At 39.1% G+C, this 15,639-nt stretch overlaps 1 protein-coding gene across 3 annotated transcripts in view; it reads left to right on the top strand.

Moving 5' to 3' along the window:
* Nucleotides 1–406: 406 nt before the first annotated feature.
* nck1b (NCK adaptor protein 1b) overlaps nt 407–15,639 on the top strand; it is a 28,543-nt gene continuing 13,310 nt past the window's right edge. Inside the window, exons 1-3 of one of the 3 annotated variants that reach the window (XM_018740917.2) lie at nt 407–485; nt 14,029–14,079; nt 15,392–15,635. In XM_018740917.2, coding sequence (XP_018596433.1) covers nt 15,398–15,635 — 238 coding nt within the window. In that variant the 5' untranslated portion in view covers nt 407–485; nt 14,029–14,079; nt 15,392–15,397. Of the gene's footprint in view, nt 486–998; nt 1,100–12,489; nt 12,861–14,028; nt 14,080–15,391; nt 15,636–15,639 lie in introns of those variants that run through there. The other 2 variants (XM_018740918.2, XM_018740919.2) reach the window with 2 other exon arrangements.

Here is a 15,639-nt window from a genome sequence, read left to right as displayed (position 1 = left end):
TATAAAGTTATTTCAGTAACTTATGTCTATTTACATTTACATTTATTAATTTGCCAGACGCTTTTGTCCAAAGCGATCTACATCTCAGCAAAAGTACTTTGAGAAGAACATTTAGACAACCTTTTTCACACAGCACAAAAGTGGAAACGTCCAACATCTCCATTCGGAATCAATGTTCTCCACTCATCGGAACCAGTGGTTAGACTGTGTGCCATTAATTGGCAGTTACACTGACCAATGAAAGGAGAAAGCGTGCTTGGCTGCAACCAATCAAAACCAACATGGGCGGAGTCCCCAACAAGTTAGATTGAAGGGTAGCTGCAGTTCATGCTGAAAACGCGTTTTAAAGAGGGGAGAGCGCCTTTCATTTATCGAATGCACTTTTTTTTTTCTTTCTTTAAAAAAAAAAAAAAAAAAAAAATTCCCGAATTGTTTTCCTTGCAACAATCTGACCTCCGACGAACAGACTCGCGGCTGTTTTTCGGGTAAGGACATGACAGATTCAGTAGAGATTTTTATTTCTTCATGTGTGCTATGGACGGTCCGGACCCCCCTGGCTGGTTAAGTAACTAAGGCATGCAAGTGCACCGAGTAAACCTTCTATGAACTTGTTGATATTTTTTTTTCTTTCTTTTTTGTCTCTTCCTTTGCGAGATGAGGTTATGGAAATCTGATTACGTGTTGGATAGCGATCAGCCGGAATTGTGAAGCCAACCGACGTTGTGTTTTTTCAGTGCAGTTCTTTCTGTTTTCAGAGTCCCCACCCCCACCCCTCGTGGACTTGTTGTTTTATATTATAATATCAAATGAAAAGTACATGCATTTATCGATGGTTTTCCGCGCGATCCCTGTGATCTTTTTATTATAATTATCAACGTAAAGGTGCAGATGAGTGCTTTTCGAGGGCGCTACCCCCCCCCCCTTTTTGTGTGAGTGCTGAACTATCGTTTCGGCGACCTCGCGCTTGGCGCGCGCGCGACATTATGGGCGAACGCGAGCGAGCAGGGGAAGCTAACAGTTGGCGCTCCGTGTTTTAAAGCTGTTCACTTCACGTGCGGAAAATAGTATTAATAACAACGTCCGGGGAGCGTCCCTCCGTGTAAGTAGTTACGTTTCCTTAGAATAACGTTCTTACAGCCCACGTTTTGAAACCCGTGTGAGATTCGTATGTAACTCGTCGTTTACCCGCCGTGAAGTAAAAATTGTGTGTGAGGAGAGAAAACGGCAGCAGAGCAGCGCGAAGAGCCGGCGGAGGGGAGGGGAGTGGAGCAGAAACTAAGATTAAAAAAGAAAACAGTCCGCAGATTATTCTTATATAGTTTCTTTGAGCTATATTCAGATATTTGACCAAAAACACAAAAACCACAAACCGCAGTGCTTATGCCTAACCGCAGCAGCGCGCGCGCGCGCACACACACATACACTCTTACACGCGCGCGCGCCGGAGTGTGATTAAAGAATGAGTCCAAGTGTTGGGTGGCACGACTCGAGCTCATTCCAACATAGAGCAGTTTCCTACATGATGAGGGCATGAAATGTTTTTCATATTTCCATAGCAGTTTTTCCCCACTCCTTATTCCCAGAGTTCCTCACGGCGGTTCTTCTCTTTTCATCAAATTAGTGTATATTCTCACTTATTCTTTTCCTATTATTAATTTCTAAAGCGACTTGCAGTGTGTTGGGTCATTACATTCACACATCACACAGTTGAGTTGCTCGTTAAACATCAGTCATAGAAAAAGGGGACATTAAGGCAAAATTACAATGCTGATGATGTAAAAGGCCAAAAAATGCCATCACAAAGATGGAGATTCTGAAGAATTTTTCAGCCCTCATCTTGTCCTTTGCCTTGTCATGGGTGTGTCCACAGCTGTGTTTGAGTCCATCTGTCTGGTTGCTGGTCATCCACTTATTTCTCTCCCAACTTGCTGTTTGTTTCCCAAGAGAACAGAAGTGGGTCACGGCAACACAGATATAATCAATATGCACATAGAATTTCATAATCTCAAAGGCAATGGTTAGTTAAGCAGCTGAAGAAGATCCAAGAAACAAGATCTCAGATTATATTACAGGTTTAGAATTGACTTTTTTATCTCACTCAGACCATATATTTATCAGGATATCTGGAGTGGGCCAAGATGGACAGAAAACTGCTTTATGTAAAAGGTTTTTTGAGCAGATGAATGAATGTTGCTCCGGTAATCCTGAAACCTGTCCATTCCAATAAAATAAATGACAATGTTTTGCAGGGGCTTTGCTTACCACAGTGGGGATGTTTTTTCTGAGTTTTGTATAAAGGTGTTTTGGAGTAAGGTTGTCTGTATTTGTTTTTTAAAAAAAAAAAACTTGGTACAGTCATTACTGCTGTTTTGAGAGAATCCAGTCTTTTCATGGTGTGTGCAAATTGGGAAGTAATAGGGGACAGCTGGTAGCATAGTGGTTAGAGCTGCTGCCTTTCAACCCAAAGCTTGCAGGTTTGAATTTCACCTCTGGCTGTAGTACCTGTGAGCAAGGTGCTTAACTTAAATTGTTCCTGCAAAATTACCCAGCTCTGTAAATAATTGTATGTAGCTTAACATTGTAAGTCACTTTGGAGAAAACTGTCAACTAAATGAATAAATAGAAATTTTTTGCCTTTTACATGTGATCTGTTATATAAGCATTGTGATTTTGCCTTAATTTCCCCTTATTCTATGACTGATGTTTAACAGGCAATTTTACTTCATGGTATAAACGACGAGTTACCCTTGTGCCATTTCAGTCTGTTGGCAGGACATGTTGTGCTGTCAGAACTAAGTGAACAGTTTGCAAAAGACACCGAGTTCCAGATTTTTTAAAATTGCTCTCTGTGACATTTCCTTTCTGGTGCACCTGTTCTTGTGGGCCCAGGTGTGCAAATGCCACAGCAACAAGTCAGCTGCCTAAAAATAACTCTGCTTGATAAAGTATAGGTATGTAGCCTTTTTTCTTGCCCACAGTTTCTCCCTTGATTCTGTGACTGAGATATGATTAAAGATGAACTTGGAAATTGTTTGCTCTACAGTGGAGAGCACATTAGATGCATGAGGTGGTTACCAGTAACATTTATTGCAAACAGTACTGGAAGTTTTAAAAGGGTAACATATTGAACTGGTCCAGTAATCCTGAAACCTGTCCATTCCAATGGAAAAAAATTACAGTATTTAAGGCATTTATAATACTAATGATATTTGTGTGTGTGTGTGTGTGTGTGTGTGTGTGTGTGTGTGTGTGTATATATATTTCCTAAAAGAGTAACACTAGAATCATTGATCAATAGAAACGGTGAACGTAAGGTGTTTGCTCACACTCAAATATTAAATCTGACTTTTTTTTATTTTTTTTTGGTAGAAGCATACTTCAGGGTCACAGAGTGATGGATCTTCTCTCAAATGGCTGAAAATGTCAGACTGTCGCAGAACTATTTGTGTGCTGACATTTAAGGGATATGTGCATAACCCTGGAGACTGCGCAGGCCTGGATTTGCAGACATTGCTGGGGCTTCGTTCCAATTACACAGAAGTACAAAGAGGAGGGCCTCCCTCTGTGATGTCGTGTTCTTGTGGGAGCATGTCAGAGATTCCGCCTAGCGATGAAGCCTCTTGCTTTAACTGTAGCTAGTCAAAGAAGGATATTTTACTACTTTGGTTGTTTAACATCCTGTTTTTCTTAGTGATCTACATATTCCCAGTATGCAGTCAGTCAGTCAGTCTGCTGCTGTGTGGTAGGGGATTAAACTGCACACCTGCCTAGTGTCCAGGTTGGACCCATTCCCCTATTCTGACCCAGATGTGGAACCACCCTGGAGTTTAATCTTGATATTGTGTGACCTACAACCAACAAAGTTTGGTAATGTTTGACTGTATTTCTGCTCATTTTGAACAGCAACTGTGTAAGTCAGGATTTCATACAAACTTCAATGAAAATGTTGTAAACATTTATTTCATCTTCATAGCCTTAAATTTATGTCAGCTTGGCCTGATCTGGCACAAGTCTGTCTATCAGATCATATTGATCACAAGCAGCCTGTTATATCAAAGTCTGAATGTGATCCAAAGTTACATCAATACCTGTCACTTCATTGAATAAATTGGGATGAATTTATTTTTATTCCAGTCTGGTGAGCATGTTTGCAGGGGGAAATTCATTGTTCTAAGATTTATTCCAGTAGTCTCCATCCCAATATAACCAGTTATTAGTCAAACTGTGCTTCTTTCTGTATGTTCATTTAGCGGTAGTAAGTGCTTAATTTGTGTTTGATAATGCTGTTTTGATAGTATAGCCATCCCTTGTCTTCTCATTTTGGAATGTCTCTGCAGAAGAATAAAAATAAAACCAAGAACTTTAGCTATTCCATGCCTACGGGTTATACACGCACTTACTTGTTTTAATGGTATGAATAAAGATATGTGCCATACAGGCGTGCTTGTACTGTAATATGCATTCAAAGCTGATACAAATAAAAGATTGTTCTAGCAAAGGAGTGAGAATAGTAGAGGCAGCTTCATGAGTCAGTCTGCTGTAGTGTTCTCTCCTTTTAGATATGGTACTGGGAGCCCATTAATGTTTAATTTCTTGAATCTGTCCTTTCATTAGTATCTAAGATAAAACAGGAAACATCCAGCTTATGAGTTTTGACTGTTGGAACCTAACCATTTTCATACTTAAGCCTGTCTACATGTTGATCCACATAACTGTTGACATCCTACTGTCCCATTTATTCCTAATGTTAACTCTGTGTGCTATTTTCAGTAACATTTAACCTTATTTCCAGTCTTAGTGTCTTCATTGGTGTCGCTGTCCCTTTCACGTCCTCATTTATTGCTGTTTACTCAAGCACAGCAATTCAACTTGGAAATTTTAAAAATAAGATGTGTTGCTGTTGTAACACATATCTTCAGATTACTCAATGGTTCTCATTCTCATCTATTTTTCATACAGCTTCATTAAGCCTTAAATAGTTCTGGCACTGTATTTAACAACACAAAATACAAGTGTAAAGACAATTTAATGCTGCATGCAAATTTCTTTGGAGAAGTGCATTTGCAAAGCAGTTGGCTGATGCCTGAAGCATTGATTTTTCTCAAGTCATCCAGACTGCGCTGTTATACATTTTTAAAAAAAAAAAAAAAAAAAAAAGTGAGAATGCTTCCAAAAATAATGCGCTTAATGAACTTCCTACAAAGCTTAGTAACCATCTATTGTCGTCAACTGCTTGGCTGGGTCCCGCTCTCTGGCGGGTCTGGGGTTCGAGTCTTGCTTGGGGTGCCTTGCAGTGGATTGGCGTCCTGTCCTGGGTGTGTCCCCACCCCCTCCAGCCTTGTGTCCTGTGTTGCTGGGTTAGGCTCTGGTTCACCATGACCCCGCTTGGGATCAGTGGTTTCAGACTGTGTGTGTGTGTGTGTGTGTGTGTGTGTGTGTGTGTGTGTGTGTGTGTACTTTAAAAACACAAAGAACCTTTACTGTAATACTGTTCCTTTTTGCAAAAGGAATGCTTGGAAATCTATGCTCTTTCCCATTGACACTAATACAGAAGACATTACCTATCTAAAACACGTATTTTTGTGAAACATCTAAGTGCCTAAGACTTTTGCGCAGTACTGTGTAATTTTAAAAGAAATTTAGCCTAATTTAGATTGAAAAACAACAAATCAATAACAGCTGGAAAAAACAATTACTTTTTTGTTTCCTCTCTTTGTAAAAGTGAGTTGTTTCACTTTTACGGTATCATAAAAACAAGTTATCTTAATTTTCACTGGGGTTCTGTTTATTCGCCACAGGAAATCACACAAAAATGTAGTTTCAGTCCAGTTTAGAATAATAAGCTTACTTGTGCAGTACATAGCTGTTGATGGTCTGTACAGAGGAATGTCAGCTTTTTTTTCGTGAATTTGATACCCTGCATGTTGTCTTTTTCCAGGCATGATGTTATTGGACTGCATCTTTGCTCTCCATGATCTTACAGGTCATAGCATGTCATTCAGCTCAGTGTGCTCAGTAGCATTAGCTGTTTATTTAGGTGGGGGGCCAAGGTCTTTAGAACAAGAATACTTTCCACATATTCATTGGAATCTTTATAGTTGTAGAATGTGTTACAGTAAGGGCATTTGACAGAAAAATATGAAGATGAATTAAAGTATGCTCATGATAAGTTTGGAAACTTGAGAATGGCTTTATTCTTTATAATGTGTATTTCAGTTTTGAGTCAGGGTTAAGACTTGATTATATTCTTTAACAGTTTGGTCTGAATGGATGACACTTGGCAACTGGGCACAGTGATCAGTGAACATGAAACATCTAAGCTATTCCTAGAGCTCTTTTTCAGTACTTTTTGCATTTTCTTTTATGCAGGTTTGTGAACTCGGCTTGATTGCTAATCATCTTGGTTGCAAGTCAGATGTTCTCCAAAACCATCCAGATGGCACTGTTTAATTTATTTCTGATTGGAATTCCATTTCTTGCATCAGAAATTAAAAATGAAAGACGGATGGGACTGCTGTTTTGCAAGTATAGGCCAAGTTTCTGTGTCTATATATAATTTTCTGTCTGCGTCAGTGAATTTAGTGATTGCAGCCTATTATTTATAAGCATGTTTACATGCACAGCCTCTCATTTGGAAATGGGGTGCAGAAGTGCTCTTGAAAGGGTATTATTATCATTGTATTGCTTTGAGCCCGAGTGTTTTTGGAATAGAATGTGACTGGAGTGGACAACCTGTAGAACACAGACCTTGGCTGCACCATTCTTGCCTACACACTTCGTATTAGGAATCAGGGTTTGCAAGATGAGAGATCAAAGATGTTGGCCTGGATTGAAATTGTTATAAAGCTCTGAAACCATTGCAGGTTCAAGTTGTGTGTCTGTGTGTCATTCTGGTTGTTTGGACATGTGAACTTCCGTGGGATTGGAAACCACTTAAGTGACTTCAGTCAGTACTCCATTCACAGGAACTCTGACTTTTAACCTATCCTACGTGGATGTCAGCTTGAAGCTTCGGCTGTTTAAGGATGTTCCCTTTTAAAATAATTTACCTCTGTTATTGCTCGTAGTACCTTGGGCTCATTGGATGGCTTGCTACTCATTACACATCAGTGTTTTGACTGTTTTGCTTATTGAAGTTGCTAAGTTTCATTAATAACAAGTGTAAAAAAGATTAAAACCACAGCTTCCTATCTTGTTAGGAATAGTTTTTCTGTACTTCTATCTTGGCAGTGAGTTCTAGTGCTGTGGGACAGAGGTGGAGTTGGGTGCATTGTCAGCTTACATTATTAAACTAAATGCTTTTATTTATAAGGCCTGGGCAGTTTGACCAAATGGTGCAAACACTGAAGAATAAATAAGACACATTTTGCAGTGTGTGTTTGTGTGGTGGAGTTCAGGTATTAGTTATCAGATGTTCAATAAACAGTTTCACTGGCCTAATGTTAGTTTCTCCATCTGCAGCAAACATGAGGACATCTCTTTCTGGTACCACATGTTTGAGATGGAACACTGATACTGATTAGACAGCAACGCTCCCTTAGCATATGTTTATTCTTGTACTTTGTGTTACTCTTTTTTTTTCTCCTCCTTTTTTCTCTTTGCAAGGTTATGGTATGTGCAACTACTTTTTTCTTCATGGCAGATAGTGACTAAAAGCATACATCCATTCATTATAACATGTGTCCAGTGCATGGTTACAGTGGGTTGGAGCCTATCCCACTGGAAGCAGAAAGCATCATGCAGAGTTCACCCTATATTGAAGGCCAATGGGTGAAAGCAGAAAGCTGATATTTCATTTAAAACTAAAGATACTTTTCAGCTAGCTTTAATGCATGTGACATGATTGCAGTGACCCATAGGAGGCTGGGCAAGTGGTATAATCATGGTGAGATGCTGTGGACAGTCGTGCTTTTGTAATGCAGATGTGATGTACGGAGACAAAGTAGGAAGGAGGGGGTCTCTCTGTTTTTAATTACCTGGGATAACTGGTAGTATAGTGGTTAGCGCTGCTGCCTTTGGATTCAAAGGTTACAGGTTTGAATTTCACTTCTGGCTGCAGTACCTTTTGAGCAAGGTATTTATCCTAAAATTGCTCCAGTAAAAATTTTCCAGCTGTACAAATGGGTAAATAATTGTCGGCAGATTAACATTGTCAATCGATTTGGAGAGAAGCGTCACCTAAATGAATGAATGTAAATATAATTACTTGGAGAAAGTAATACAGAGGACCCCAAACAAACTTCTGTCTTCACTTTTTGAATGCCACTCTGGTTAAACAGAGGAGCACATTCAGCAAGTGTTCTAGTTGGGCTGCCCCAACAAGTGCTACTAGAGGTTATTTCTGCCAAAAGACATTTAGCTCTATAATGAGCCCTCTTGTTGTAGGTGTGGTACTGAACTCTTACTGCTCGAGATGTATTGCGCTATCAGTACTATGTTTATTATTTGTGCTCTTTATACTCTTTCCCCCCAGTTAAAAATGCACTCATACCTGTGTTTTAATCGGGTGGACATTGTTCATGTAGCAAGAATTGACTGGCCTTTGGTTTCCTGCCAAGGGTACCTTTAAGGTCCTGTTCAGTGCCCTGCAGTGTTTAGGGTTTTCCCAGGATTCTGTTTGTACTTAGCTGGTGAAATGTTGCTGTTCTTGGCTGCTGCTGTGGTGGTGCTGTAGTCAAGGTTTGCCTTTATATTCTACAGTGCTGTGACATTTTTAGCCCAGTGCCAAAATAGTATTTCATGTTAGGCTTTTCAGATTTATTTATGATGATGATCTGTCACCTGCCCTGACAGCATTCCCTGAAATCCCTCTCTTGCTAACCTAACAATTGTGGGAATGACAGCAGAGCCCAGTATAATGTGACAATTGAATGGCTGGCCTGATACTGCCAGTGGAGTGGGCTTAGTTGTAGGGAGGAGAAAAGCAGTGTTGAGGTTGGGGGAGCCAGGGAGATACTTCACTTCCCCCCTCTTCATACTTTCGCAAGTATTATGATGCAGGCAAATTCATGCCAGTGCAACTTCCTTTTGGTGTGAGAACTGTTGGCAGTGTGCATTACTTAAAGCTCATTAAGTTACAATTAATCTTTGAAGCGTCATTGTCATATTTTTATCTACATTATAGTTAACCACAAGATTTAATCTGAAACTTGGTTTCAGTCGCTGTGTTTAGTTAAATGAACAAAGCCACTTCAGCACCTTATCTTCAGTACAATTTATGTGTCAGTGTTTTTTCCAGATGTAATGACAACACAGAAGGCCTAATAGGTTCAGTGGCACCTGAGGAAGTGGTAAACTGCTTCCTGTAGCTCTTTCAGCAGATGCCCCATTTGCTACAGACAAGGTGCGAAGAGGAAGCATAACTCGGCAAACCATAAGATAACTTCAGTTGCGTTGTTAACACAACATACTGGAAACCACAGATTTTCTTTCTTCTGTGGAAAATACTAGAACAGAAAAGTTTGCTTCCAAAAAAAGAGGCTTTTTTGACCCTGTGTCCATGTATGAATAAAGGTGCTGAGAACTGAATCAAGATTCTACTCCTCCGGAGTTCCAACTTCTGTGTCTGCAGGGGAGTTTGTAATAATAGCATGGACAGAAAGAGGGAGCCGGTGGCTGTGGGTTTTATATGGCGCGTGCTCTGTGTGGGATGGAGGTGTTTGTGTGCGAGACAGATGCCAAATGACACCTTCACTCATTCCGTGGTTGCTTCTTTTATCTAGTACCAAAATCGACACTACTATGGTTGCATTTTTTTTTTTTCCTTATTCAAAATGAATGCAGTAATGTTGAACTACTTTTCCAGTACAGGACTCAACGGTTTTATAGAAACACCTGTTCAGTGTTTTGTGCCCAACTCTCCTGGGTGTCTAAACCACAACCCTCCCCCCATGTAGTCTGCCTGTGAGTAGGTTTGTTCTATCTGGAAGAAGATGGTAGGATGTGAATGTTCATAAACCTTACTGTACATCTTTACGGTTTCCTTGATATTTCTGAATGCTTGCATGCTAGATCCAGACTGGGTTCTTTGGTTTCAGTATTTCTATATGGGTGCTTCTTGAAGACTTGGAGAATTCAGCGTGGGTTTATTTGATCAGATGTTCAGCTGGTTTTACCAGGAGGCAACAGGTGTCGTGTTCAGAGCTGTTGCCTTATAAGGAAGACCTGGCTTCATACCCACCTCCTGCTGTTGTACCCTTGAGAGATGCTTATCTTCCAGGAAAAATGATTAAATATGCAAGTAATTGTATTGATATTATAAGTTGCTTCTGTCAAAAAGGATCAGCTATGAATCTGGTCAGCTTTCAAATGAACTGGCAATATTGTTACCAGAATATTGCATAATTTATTTTTTTAAAAATAACATTAATAGCACTGCACTACCTCTGTTCTTTATATATGATGCAAGTCATGTTGGTGTAGTATGCCATTGTGAAATGATACTGGTGTGTCAGTTTTGGCTGTTTACCCACAGAAGATGCTGAGATGCCTCTGGGAGTTCCTGGAACTTTGACACATCTGCCAGTGCAGCAGATGCAGAAGTTGCTTTCCAAGATGACAGATACTGCATGATGGTAGTATCTGCATGTGTTTCATAAGTAGAAGTATATGAATTGTAATTTCACAATCTTTCAATGTCAAGTGTATTTATCTGGGTCAACTTTTAATATTTGCCAGAAGATAATGGCCAATATATAGACACTTCTTCCTCAGTTATGAACAGCAGTGTTACGAATTTCAGTGATGGATACATTTTTATGCTTTATTTATTGGGGAGAAGAAAAATCATCTGCTTTGAAAATCTGTCTGGAGGGTGTTGAATGTGATATGTTTACCTACCAAATTGATGGATGGTACACTTAAATAGAAGAGGTGTGTGGGACTGCCTAATTCAGCTGGCATTCAAAGTGTTCACAGCTCATGTCTGGTGTTGAGTGCCAGAGATGCTGAGAGCCAGTAAGAAGAGAAAAATTGTTACCATGGAGATAATGTGGATGGATTCTGTAAAAGTGTTGCATAATAACTATCAAATAGATTGATGTTATGTATTAATTGTTTGAGATCTTTTTGTGAACAAAATGATTTGTCCCAAATAAGTTTAGAGGTTAGTACACATGACTTATTTTTGTTTTGACTTATGGCATCTTTGTCCTGAGAGGAGTTACAAAGCAGAATTCAGAGCATCCGTTAGTTTTCTTTTGATAGGTTTTTAGGGTGCAGAGGACAGTTACATACTTTTGTGTATGTGCAGGTGGTTTCTGCTTCTCAAACCTTTCTGGACAACCAAAGCTGCAAAAGGAATCATTTCCTTTGCTAATACACTTTTAAAATGCTATGTTACACTTTGGCCTTTATTTATTTAAATTTTTGAACAGCAACCAACAGGTTAGTGTTAGTTTTCATTGGTGGATTTGGTGGTCTGTTGTCAGCTCAGCCCACCTTGGCCTAAATTGCTCTCCAGTTACTTCATAATACTTATGTGTTCAGCCTAAAGTAACCACTATTTATCATTAAATATCTAAACATTTCCAAAGCTGGCTGAAAGGATACACCTTCCTGCTTCTCCTCACTAGTTAGTTTTAGTTCTCTAGGACAGTATAGTGATGCATCACTGTTTGTAAATCTAGGGGAAGTACATACAATGAATATACTGTACTAGTGCTGGAGTAGAGTATGAACTGAAGTTATTTTAGAGCTGCCCTAAGTATGAGCAGGCTTCTTTTTTTTAAAATTATTTACTCAGGTTGGACAGTTTGACAGTTCAGGCCCATATTTGTTTTAGTACAGGGTCCCCCCCCCCCTTGGTCTCCTCTCAGTATTCCTCAATGAGTTGTGAAAGTGCTGTTAAACAGTGGAACAATAACAGTGCCACCAGCTGCTGTGTGTTTTCCCTGCATAGATGCCATTTTCCATGCTGTGATTTGTTGGACCCTTTTCCTATGATTCTTATTAAATTCCTCCTCTTTTTTTCTTCAGCAGCTACCATGTCTTGCTGTTTTTCTCTTAGCCTTTTGAGAAATATAAGCACAGTACACTGAAAGAAGGCATATTTCTGTCAGTGTTCATGTGTAGATTTGCAGTATGTCTTGAAAGTATTTGAACCCCTAGTGTAAATCTGTAAATGTCCCATTTTTGCTCTATAAGAGGTCTTAGAAACACTTATAAAAGCAATTGTGTGTGTCCTGGAGTTGATAATACACAGTATATATGTGCAAGGGCACGGTGGGTTTGGCCTGTGCGGCAGATCGGTGCGTGCGTGCATGCGTGCGTGCTCGCGCACATACATATGCAGTGACCCCCTGGGTATTGATTACTTTGTTCACTCAGTTAATCTTTTGGATAACAATTGTGTAGTAAGTGAATTGGAGCAATTTCCAGGACAACCTGGGCAGCTTTTTATATAATGGTAGCACATGGTATAGTCTGTTACACTATGCATGAGTGAAACTGATTATGGATTTTTTTTTTTATTATTTTATTTATTTTTATTATTAGAGACCCTAGAGGATATCTGGAGTTGTAGTTCCTCAACACTCTTGAGATTTATATACTTTACTAACAGGAGAACAACCCACTGTAAGACAATGTACAAATGGGATTTAAAAGAAAAAAATCTACTTGTGGGAAATATATATAATATAAAAATATGTCCTTCTAAAATATCCATCAGAAGAACCACAAAGGAGGACCCAAAGAAATTGACTACTTTTTACAGCTTGTATGTGGACAGTGCTGGTGCCAGTTGTTACCTCCTGACTGATCACTATATAGCTGTCTCCCTGAAGTCTTTTGCACCAAGGCACAGTATTTTACTCATCTGTCCAGTGAAGGCCAAAAAACCAGGACTTCTTAAACACAAGGTTTGTGTGATTAAACCTAATTTATGTTGATAAAGCTAATGTAACAGTTGATGTGTTTTGGCACATGCACTAATTCTTATTAATCTTCTCTATCATGCATCAGTTCCCCCATACACTCCGGGGATTTAATGGAAAATTTATAGCAATACAATGGAGGTTTGCGTTCTTTCACATGGCACCATTAGATGTGTAATAGCTGCTGCTTTTTTTTTTTTTTTTTTTTTTTTTTTTTGCCCTCCTATGGTTTTTTTCATTTGTCATAAAAGTTCCAAATGCTCAAGCCTGTAGGTGCAATGTTTTAATTGCAGAAGGGATCTAATTATCAGTCTGCACACAAGTGCATGTTGAGATCATGCATCTTCAGAACAGAGCTGCCAACCTGTAGGGTATCATTAAATCACTGACACCTTGTACCACGTGTATTTAACTGTGGTTTTCTGGTGGGTAGGACTGTATGGTGTTGGGTGTCATCCCCCCCCCCAATAATTCACTCATGTACCAGACAACAAAATGGTTAAAACAGACTGGCTCTTATTAAGCTAATGAAGCAACCTTCATTTGGGGTGAAGAGTCGGTTTGACCGATGAAAGGACAGTGACGTGCTGCGAAGTACCCCCCTCTAGTTATATGTTACCTATGGTGTTTATAAAGGGAGATCAATTTTTCTGTATTACGTTTTGCTCTGTTTTCATACCAGTTCAATTTTCATTTGTCATTGGCCCTTAGTTTCTTATCTTTCAGAAGTCCTTATCCCGTTTTACTTTTTTCACCACCCATATTGCCTTTTGGCAGCACACATCACCCCAGAATGCCACTGCACTGTGCAGCTATCTTCCAGATTTTTTTTTTTTTTTTTTTTTTTTAAATGCTATTTTGGTACTTCTGTGCTATTTCAGAGGAAGCCAGGTCTGTTTGTATTGATGTGTAGTGTGGAAGAATAGGAAATGTTGCAATACGTAGTTAAGTGTTTTTGAAGCTATTTTTACATGTTGGTTGTATTACTGCCCTGCCATTTTATTCCATAAGTCTCACAGTAAATTATTGTAATTAACAATTTTATTGTTTAGGAGCATGTATTTCATAAGTAGTAGAGTATTTGCATATTTCATAAGTACTTTATTGTTTCTGCCATGCATTTTGTACATTATTTACACATTTAATTTTACAGATCAGCACTGAACTTCACAACTTCAAAGTGGAACAGCTTTGATGTGGCAAGGTAAGAAAAGTGTTTTGGGAATAAAAATGCCTCATTCAAAATCCAAATCTTGTTTATTTGTACAGTATAATTGACTTGCCATTTCCCCTTTCATTTTAAATTAGCTTAGAACACATTTTTGGCTATTCGTTTACAGTTTTTATAGGTTGGTGGGGTCATAGTAAACAGACCCAATGTTTCCATCAGGTTTAAGGTCTTTAAGATCAGTGGAGATCACACCTAAAGGTGCAGAAATGTTTTAACTTTGCAGAAATCATCTTCATTCAGAGCTCTTAATGTTTGTCCTGTGGTCAATATGGTGTAGCGTCTGTTACCTTGCAGCACTAGTTAAAATATTCAGAAAGCAGATGGATGAGAAACAGTTAGGGTTGTGACAGCTGTCCAGAGCTTGGTCAGTTTCTGTGAGAATTACCCTCTGGGAAATGGAGATTCTGACATCTCCTAGGCAGCTGGATTTTGGGTAGAGTCAGAGTTTGGGAATTTAAGAGCTTATTGCTGCTGTTCAGCTTATTACAAAAAATGTTCCTGTTTTTATTATCTTTCTGCTAGCTGGATTTCCAGATCTTTGGACATGACTGAAGTGTTTCCCAGAAATAGAGGGGGTAGAGGAAGTTCATTCATATTTTAGTTGGCTTTTCAGCAGTGCTGTGAATGTAGGAGTAAAAATGAAATCCCTTTTTAACAATGTACTATAACGTATTTTGGAGTCAAATCGGAGAATTGCATGTTCTGATTGCCAATATCAGTATATGTGAAATGGATAGCTTTGAAATACCACTATAGTGTTGACATTGTAATTTTAATGTCAATTTGCTTAAAACGCTACAAAGATTTTTTTTTTTGTCGGGAGGGCATTTTCGTATGAATGCTATGAATATGAAATGGATGACTTGAAATATTTTAACATGCATGCTTTTTCTCTCTTTAAATACCTAGTAAGTTGTAAGATATTAATATACATGAACATCTCTTGGTATACAAGTCAAACGCATAGTAATGTTACAAGGTTTCAAACTGTATTTGGGTATAGACCTGATGGTATTCCAGGCAAACAAGTCTCCCCCTCTCATAAGTTTGTGGTAGGCATTAATGAAGGTAGGAAAAATATAAAATAAACGAAATTACAGACAATGACTAAGTAAGATACTCCTGGTTCACTTGCAAACAAGATGTGGTTACCAGCTCAGCAACCAAGATTTCTGTGGGAATTCTTTTATTAATACTGTAGTGTGTGGGGGTTTTTTTTTTTTTTTTTTTCCCTGTCTCCCAAAGAGCACAGGTCTCAAAGCCTTGCCCTTCTGTCATTCTCCAGTTTTCCATGCGGCCAAACATGGCGGAAGAGGTGATTGTTGTTGCCAAGTTTGACTACACAGCCCAACAGGACCAGGAGCTGGACATTAAGAAGAACGAGCGTCTGTGGCTACTAGATGACTCAAAGTCATGGTGGCGCGTACGCAATGCTGCCAACCAGATGGGCTTCGTGCCCTCCAATTATGTGGAGAGGAAGAACAGTGCTAGGAAAGCATCCATTGTCAAGAATCTCAAGGACACATTGGGTAA

Source organism: Scleropages formosus, chromosome 19 (genome assembly GCF_900964775.1).
Source record: "Scleropages formosus chromosome 19, fSclFor1.1, whole genome shotgun sequence".
Lineage (NCBI taxonomy): Eukaryota > Metazoa > Chordata > Actinopteri > Osteoglossiformes > Osteoglossidae > Scleropages > Scleropages formosus.
Note: the sequence above shows the minus strand (reverse complement) of the source record. Positions and strands in the feature narration are given on the sequence as shown.